The following is an 8475-nucleotide window of genomic DNA, read 5'->3' on the forward strand; positions in this document are numbered from 1 at the left end:
GGTATATTGCTTTAGCATTAGCTTCCTCTAGCTACCATTCAGGTATATTGCTTTAGCATTAGCTTCAGCCTGAAGATGGATCAGTATAGTCTTTTAGCATTAGCTTCCCCTAAACAATGTGTTGCATTTTGTTAGCCTTAGTGAAACTAATGTTTATGACTAAAGCTTTGGATTAGTGCAGCTAGCGCTTTAGCTAGCGGTGCCACCGCGGTTTTCCATTTGTAGAAGGAGGTACAGAATCATTCTGGAGATTCTCAGACATTCAGGTCAGACCGAGGTTTTCATTTCTGTCTCCAGAAAAACTTTGGATAAAAATCCCTTCAGTCAAACTCAGACCGGTTCTGTCGTCAACACAGAAACCAACCAGAACCCACTGGGTTCTGAAGGTTTTCTCTGCTGACTCCCAGTCGCTCTGGAGAAAACGGTAAATAATCACAATCAGATGATTAAATACCATCTTCAGCAGGCAGGTGGCGTTACGGAGCGCTGCGAAACATCCCAGGAAGGTGATGAGGAACATCAGCGATCCGATGACAATCAGCAGCAGCGCTGGGTCCACGGTCAGAGTGTCGACTACATCTACACACACACACACACACACACACACACACACACACACACACACACACACACACACACACACACACACACACACAGAATAAGTGTTTGACTTCCATTCCTTTCTGATGGTTCCCATGGAGACGGAAACCTCCGCAGGTAACTGGCCGAGCTGTTTCACCATCAGGAGGAAAAGTTGAAACTTGTCTGGATCTGGATCGTTTCCTGGTTTCCTCTTTGCTGCATCCCGTCCTGAAAGCTCCAGAAGTCTGAGCCCGGTTCTACCTGGGTCGTGTTCTGAACAGAACCAGGAATCGACCTCCACTGACCTTTCTCTTTGGCGACCTTGGCGTAGATCCCGACTGCGATCAGGACGGCGCTGACGACCTGCAGTCACACAGAGGTTCTGGTCACTAAGCACCACACAGGACCGGACAGGACCACAGCGGTCAAAACATTCAACCCGGTTCTGAAGCGCAGTCTGAAGGTTCTGAAGGTTCTGATTTACTGGACCAGAACAAATCAAACCTCCAGCAGCTGCTCTCCTATTAGTCCATCAGTCTGTGACCCACAACTTTCAGTCCTCTGTCCGGCCCGTGACGGCCGACCCGGAACCAGTAAAGGTTCCGACCCGGTGACCTTTACTGACCGTCTCCCTCCATCCTGACTTCACCGACATACAGGAAAACTAAACTATTCCTCCTTCCTGCTGACATTTGGACCATCAGCTCCCTGCAGGGCGAGGTGTGCGGCCCAGATGGAGGACCGGACCGGACCGGACCGGACCGGACGCAGGCCGCGGCGCGGACTCACCCAGAAACAGTAGCAGAAGAAGAACAAGGTGTACTTGACGCCGCGGTATCCTCTCATGGTGTCTGTCAGGAACAGGCTGCTGGTTCCTGGTGCAGCAGGGCGTGTGTCGACCTGCTGCAGCATTCCAGCTGCGGCATTCCAGCTGCAGCATTCCAGCTGCAGCATTCCAGCTGCAGCATTCCAGCTGCAGCATTCCAGCTGCGCCTCCTCCTCCTCCACACCTGCTCAGCCGGCCAGCACAGCGCCCCCGGCAGGCAGCGTGTGGAGCAGCACGTTAGTGTGTTTTTAAAATGTTCTGTTTCTTAACCTGAGGTTGGCAGGAAATCCAAAATTATACTAAAGTAAAAAAGTGTAGTAACATTTACACTTTTAAAAAAAGTAACTAAACTAAATGACAGTCAGGAGCCGCAATAAACCAGGCAACATGGCGGGCAGAAAACTGGATAACAGTTCTGTCAGAACCAACCGGATCCAGTCCGGCATGACGTCACACATGACGCACCTCAGGCAGTGATTTCCTTCGGCCCTGATGTTTTCTCCAGATGCTCCGATCGGATCAATTTCAAGCTCAAATTGATTTAAGCTGCGTGGCAGAAGATTAAACACTAAATCAGGTTCACTGTGACGTAGTTTGGATCATAAATAATGTTGAGTGATGACGTAGTGAGACCTCTGATGCTCCTGGCCGCTGATGGTGAGTTCACTGAACAGAGGAGGGCTCCCTCTGCTGGCTAGGGCAGGTTCTACATATAGTTTTCCCCAGCTGACCTGTCCAGGTGACCTGTCCAGCTGACCTGTCCAGGTGACCTGTCCAGCTGACCTGTCCAGGTGACCTGTCCAGGTGACTTGTCCAGCTGACCTGTCCAGCTGACCTGTCCAGCTGACCTGTCCAGGTGACTCCGCCTCTCGCCCGGAACGTGAGCTGAAGGGGCAGCAGCTCCTCCTGACCCACTGAGGGACAAGCTGTACAGAAAATGGATGACATTTTATCATATTTTGAGCCAGAGTAGAACAAAAGCGACAATAACAAATTATTTAAAGATCTAAATGACAATTAAAATATAGAAATATTATTTAAATAATGTAAAAAAAAAAAAAAAGCAGATTTCGGTTCTCAAAATAATGAAGAAAATAAATCACACCACAACGAAACAATACATTTGAGCAGAACATGTTGCTTGTACTGTGTTGTTACTTGTACCGGGTTGAGGGTCCAGAAATGGTATTCGAGTAAAAGTAGCATTATCTACAATAATGTTATTCAAGAAAAACAGATCATGTTTCTCAACAAAATGTTCTCAAATCAACCAGTTACTGCCCATCTCTGGTCACGTTCTCTGGTTTTTAGACTTTTAAAACAATTTTCTTACTGTAGCAGTAAAGTTTCACTCTTAGTTGTAGATAAAACTATTTATTTTACACATTATGTTTGAAACGGAAGCAAAAAGTAAACACCCTCTGTAAAGTTTCCAGCTGGAGGCGGAACTCAAGGGGCGGACACTGTTCCTGGTTGAACGCCGTTGAACGTACATCCGGTGGGAATAAATAACATTCCGCTAGCAGCGCTATCCTCTGTCTATCGTGTTTTTTGCTGCTTGAGCTGAATCTCTCAGTGTACTGGGTTCTTGGGAAACTGGTGGAGAACCGAACCCGGTCCGGAAGAACAAGGTGGTTTAATTGGGCTAGGTTCCGATGAGCTAACGAAACCGAGAGGAGGATCAAGAATCTAGTTGGTGCTGCGGAGGAAACAGAAGGTATCCGTGTTTATTGCCATTTCGGTCTTTTCTTTCCCTTTTTACTGCGATAGAAAAGAAAACTGCAGATAAATAGTCAGAATAAATAATAACCCAGCAGATGTTAAACCAGAAACCAAGAAATTGACCCAAAAACCGGAATATTTTAGCTTCGTCCCCAGTAGGAGGTGTTTCAGATCTACTCGCTATCCTCTGCGCCTGAGGCCATGTTTATAGACGCTACGAAGATGCCTGATTAAAACACGAGGACGATAAATGAATTTATTATACAAGATGTGGGATTGTGTTATTTACAGGGAAAATATAACATTTTATTGATAATTCAGTTATATATTTGCAGTACTGTGAATATTTTTTCAGTTCTTTGTGTTTTCTGTTATTCACAAGTTTCTGTTCATTTAACAAATTGTAGCAAGAGAGAATCTAGAAAATGGCTTTAGGTTGTGTCTGGGGAAACGGCTGCCGTACGCAGGTTCCCATCAGACTAAGTCACGATTAGTGGCAGAGGCTTTAAAAACGAGATAATATAAATATCTACAGCAGAGGCCACAAGTTTACATACGCCCAAATAAACTCATGCACCTCCATGTCTGAAGTGAAATCAGATCAAACGTCTCTTGTTTTAGCTGTAATGAGCAAAAGGATTGAGATTTTTGAGCAGGCGGGTATCCACGATGTTTTAAAGAGGGCTAAATAAAAACCCAGATGGGAAGCAGGACTGTAATTAGATTTTATAAACGTGAATGATTCACAACATGAAGGTCAAACATGGATATAAATGTACATAAAACGTAAATAATTCTGTTTGCTTCCTTTTCTAAAGCTTCGTTGTGTAACTTTTTTATTTAAAAAATGTTTTTACAAATGTTAAGTGTCATCACTTTGTGACAGTATAATATAAGACAGATAATCTGTGGGGAAAAAATTGAGCAATGCTACTGTTAGCATCTACAGAAATGCACCGCCCCCGGCCAGAAACAACCAATCGGAGCCAAGAGGAGGGTCTTAGCTCTGTCAATCAAACTCGTGTATGCGGTGCTTAATGTGCTAGGAGGAGAAACAATTTACCCGTCCAGGAAAACGGTTTATCCTCTGTCATCACTGGCTATGCTAACAAGCCGTAGCATTCATGATAGGCTCTGCTGTGGTGATCCAGCTGTAGCATAGCAGAGAGAGAGAGGGAGGGAGTGAGCAGCATGTACATGTGAGTGATTAACAGCGCTAAGGCCCTCCTGGTTCTGGTTAGTATTTCCTCAGTTGGCACTGGGAGGAAGGCCGACGAGTTGATTTCCTGTCTCACAACAAACTGAGGCTGATTTCTGTCAGAAATCCTTCCTGCCATGTTTAGAGAGCAAATGTTGCTACGGTAACTCAACTAAATGAATATAAATCTGCTGCATCACTACATTGTCCTACATAATCCAAAAATGAGACACTGCCACAGAGCCTGCAGCGCCTTCAAAATAAAAGCATGTTTTCAAATATGAAAGCAACATATTCAGATTAATGAGTATAAAAATGACTTCAGGAATATTTGGTTTGTAATTTCCATATTGACTGAGGGAAAATAACGGACTGGATCCTCCTGACATTCCCACGTTTTGAGCCTATTGTTGTGATAAAACCTTCATCACTAAAACATTCCTTATCAATATTTCAACCTGGCTTGTTTGTTGACCTTTTTGACATTTTGTGCTTTCCACAGGATCCTGTTGACAAGAAGAACTTCCTGTGTCTGGACATCAACTTCCTGTGTCTGGACATCAACTTCCTGTGTCTGGACATCAACTTCCTGTGTGTTAAAATGATCTAAGAAGGAAACATCACGTCTCAGGTCTTTATGTTCAATAATTCACTCAATAATGTTCAGAATTAGACGCAACTTTGAGGAATTAAGACAACTGAAAAAAAGAAGAAAATAATAAAATTATTTTCCCCAGAATTCTGACTTTAATCTTATAATTCAGATTTTTTGGCCCTAATCCTCTTGTGTGTATAACAGCAGATTATGATAAATGTATTGTGTCTGTGATCTGCAATAATAAAATGTTAAGGTTGCAGTTTTATTTCCCATGTCTTGCTGTGATTCAGCTCTGACTGTGGAGGAAGAGAGACTCAACTGTTGACCCAAAGATCCCAGACGACCGGAGATGAACGAGGAGCAGGAGGAACCAGAACCACAGCAGATGAGGGCGACCAAGAAGGAACCAGAAGCTCAACTCGGTGAGGAAGACGAGGATGAAGGGTTGCTTGTAGTGAAGCAGGAGAGCAGCAGCTCTGTGATGAGCCCTGCTGACCTGGGAACGGTCCATATGGATCCGGAATCAGAGCAGACGATGGAGATGAAGGAGGAGCAGGAGGACATCTGCTGCTACCAGCAGGTTGTAGTGAAGGAGGAGACCGAAACCATCATGATACCAGTCCATGACCCCATGGACCCAGAACCAAACCAGAACCAGTTCTCCCCCGAAGCCCAAAACGCATTCAGATCCCAGACAGACCAGAACCCACAGGAGAGATGTTGGACGTCCAGAAGCCATGAGGACAACTCAAAGTCCAAGAGACGTAAGACAGATGTGTCCTGTGACGTGTGTGGTAAAAGTTTCAGGCAGCACAGGTACTTGATTGCTCACCTGAGGACTCACACAGGTGAGAAGCCTTTTTCATGTCAGTCTTGTGGGAAAAGTTTCCTCAGGCAGCCGGACCTGACTCTGCACATGAAAACCCACACTGGTGAGAAGCCCTTCCAATGTCCGGTGTGTGGCAAAGGTTTCATCCAGAAAACCACCTTAAGTTACCACATGAGAACGCACACAGGAGAGAGGCCGCACAGCTGTGAGTTCTGTGGTAAATCCTTCATACAGAGGAGTGATTTGACTTGCCACCTTAGGACCCACACAGGTGAGAAACCGTATCAGTGTGAGGTGTGTCAGAAATCTTTTGGACACAGCAGTGACTTCACTCGCCACAGGAGGACACACATGGCTGAGAAACCTTTCTCATGTGTGACCTGTGGGAGAGCCTTTAACAAGCAGTCTAAGCTGAGTCGTCACCTGAGAGTTCACGCAGGCAGTAAGACGTATTCCTGTGAGTCGTGTGATAAATCTTTCAGGCGGAGTTGTGACTTTGTGCGTCACCTGAGGACTCACACAGGAGAGAAACCGTTTAATTGTGAATTGTGTGACAAATCTTTCAGACAAAATGGCGACCTGACGCGTCACATGAGAACTCACACAGGTGAGAAGCCATCTTCGTGTTCAGTGTGTGGTAAAAACTTCAGTGAGTACAGCAGCATGCTCAGACATATGAGGACTCACACTGGGGAGAAACCGTACATCTGCAAGGTGTGTGGGAAGCTTTTCCGCTTCGGCGGGCATTTGACCGTTCACTTGAGAACCCACACAGGTGAGAAGCCTTGTTGCTGTAAAGTGTGTGGTAAATCATTCAGTGACTGCAGCAGCATGTCCAGACACATGAGGACTCACACTGGGGAGAAGTCGTATGCTTGTGAAGTGTGTGATAAGTCTTTTAGGCAGAGGAATGATTTGACCCGTCATCATAGAACTCACACAGGAGAGAAACCTTTCCAGTGTCTGGCTTGCGGTAAAGGGTTTGTCCAGAAAACAACCTTGAGGTATCATATGATGACCCACACCGGAGAGAAGCCTTACCCCTGTCAGCTATGCTGCAAATCCTTCAGACAGAGAAACGATCTGACCCGTCACCTCAGAACCCACACAGGAGAGAAACCGTATAGCTGTTCATTGTGTGACAAGCCTTTCAGACAGAGTAATGACTTGGCTCGTCACATGAAGACTCACACAGGGGAGGATCTAAGCTGTGTGGTTGATCAGTCAGACTAAGGTGGACTGATGTGTGAAGAACTGAACCTAGAGATGATCTGGAAGCTTCAAGATAAAAACTATTATTACTAACAGCTGAAAGTCAGTTCAATTTAGAAAATACTAAGAAACATGGTGCTGCGTTGTTCAGTCAGTGGAGCGCAGCAGCTGCAGTCCTGGGTTCAGTTCCTGGTCTCTGTCTTCTCTCTCCTCCCTGTTTCCTGTCCATCAGTGGTTCACTGACGCCACTAGAGTCAAAAAAGAATTTATGAACTTTCTGTTTCCACAACTGTCCTGAGATTGTCTAAGTGCAACATTTATAATTATTAAGCTGTTATGATGAATATTTAGACTCTAGATTAATTTTTCTCCTGCCAGATACTGAAGGAAGACGGCTTAGTTTAAATGAAAACTAAAGGTTTAAAATCATTCAAATCTTTCATAAAACTCCTTTAACATCAAGAAGCCGTGGCCCAGGAGTTCAGAGATGAGTCTGATCCACTTTAATGTCTCAGAATGATCATTTTTCTAACTGGTGAAGGTCACAAAACCAGTGTGACCAGCAGCCAGTCTGGTCAGAGGGCGACTTTACTGGACGGAGCTCCGTGAGTCTGAACGGCACCTTCTGAGGTTCAGACTCTGTTACGTTTGATGCTTTTTCTTGTGTCTTCACTTTATTCATCCATGAAGTAAATAAATTATTATTAATCATCTGATGTAATCATTTAATTTGTTGATTTTGTGGTTTTTAGATTTTAAATATGTTCATAAATGCCTCATCCTTTCATGAAGTTTGCAATTTCCCTGAGTCAGGAACAGCTGTTGAACATTAAAGATGGATTATATACAGGGGTGAAAGTAGTTTTAAATTCTTGGGGTACTATGACAAAACAAAATAATATATATAAAAGCTGGCAGCTCTTGAATTGCTACTAAATAAATTGTATTTCCTCTTCAGTCCACTGGCTGCCATGTTGACACCTTGAGACGCCAGGAGACCTAAAACCTGAACATCATGGGGTTAATATGAGGAACATGATTTGTGCCATCAAGATAACTAAAGACTCAGAACTGGGAAAATGTGAAAATTGGATAAGTTAAATTATGTTCTCAAAAGTAAACACATGAAAATAAACCAAAGTTTATCTTTTGATGCCTAAGACGTTCTTTTTGATTCTCATCCCAATGAGACGCTTGTTTCAGATCCAGTCTGGTTCCGGCGGCTCGCGGCCTGAACCTCCAGCAGCTCGGAGAGTTTCGGGTTTTAGTTTTTGTTGCAGCCATAAAGGAGAATCTTGATCCACTGGGTTCACTGGTTGTTAATGGGAAGAGGAGCTTCAGAGCTGGAGACGGAAGGATTGTAACATTAAAAATGTCTCCAGTTCCAAAGACATAATATAAGGATAAACCCTCATGGCCGCTCTCTCCTATTGTCGCTGACGAGATTTAGGGCGGCCATCTTGGAGCGGGCGGCCATCTTGGAGCGGTCCACCACTCCACTCAGCGTT

At 44.6% G+C, this 8475-nt stretch overlaps 2 protein-coding genes across 8 annotated transcripts in view; one reads left to right on the plus strand and one right to left on the minus strand.

Annotated features, from left to right (window-relative positions):
- The window catches only part of LOC103463216 (tetraspanin-33), a 4306-nt gene extending 2687 nt beyond the window's left edge, over positions 1–1619 (minus strand). For 2 of the 5 annotated variants that reach the window (XM_008406453.2, XM_017304318.1), the window contains exons 1-3: positions 1372–1557; positions 888–945; positions 455–579 (exon numbers count right to left, since the gene is read on the minus strand). In XM_008406453.2, coding sequence (XP_008404675.1) covers positions 455–579; positions 888–945; positions 1372–1536 — 348 coding nt within the window. In that variant the 5' untranslated portion in view covers positions 1537–1557. Of the gene's footprint in view, positions 1–35; positions 580–887; positions 946–1371 lie in introns of those variants that run through there. The other 3 variants (XM_017304320.1, XM_017304319.1, XM_017304321.1) reach the window with 3 other exon arrangements.
- Positions 1554–7683, plus strand: LOC103463215 (gastrula zinc finger protein XlCGF57.1-like). 3 transcript variants are annotated; one of them, XM_008406452.2, is made up of 3 exons: positions 1554–1644; positions 4831–4959; positions 5217–7683. In XM_008406452.2, the coding sequence occupies exon 3, from the start codon at positions 5276–5278 to the stop codon at positions 6986–6988; it is 1713 nt and encodes a 570-aa protein (XP_008404674.1). In that variant the 5' UTR covers positions 1554–1644; positions 4831–4959; positions 5217–5275; the 3' UTR covers positions 6989–7683. The 3 variants fall into 3 exon arrangements, with proteins under 3 accessions (XP_008404674.1, XP_008404673.1, XP_017159787.1); XM_008406451.2 differs by lacking the exon at positions 1554–1644 and adding an exon at positions 2452–3125; XM_017304298.1 differs by lacking the exon at positions 1554–1644 and having other exon boundaries at positions 2452–4959.
- Positions 7684–8475: the final 792 nt, after the last annotated feature.

This window comes from Poecilia reticulata, linkage group LG4 (assembly GCF_000633615.1).
Source record: "Poecilia reticulata strain Guanapo linkage group LG4, Guppy_female_1.0+MT, whole genome shotgun sequence".
In the NCBI taxonomy this organism is placed as follows: Eukaryota; Metazoa; Chordata; class Actinopteri; order Cyprinodontiformes; family Poeciliidae; genus Poecilia; species Poecilia reticulata.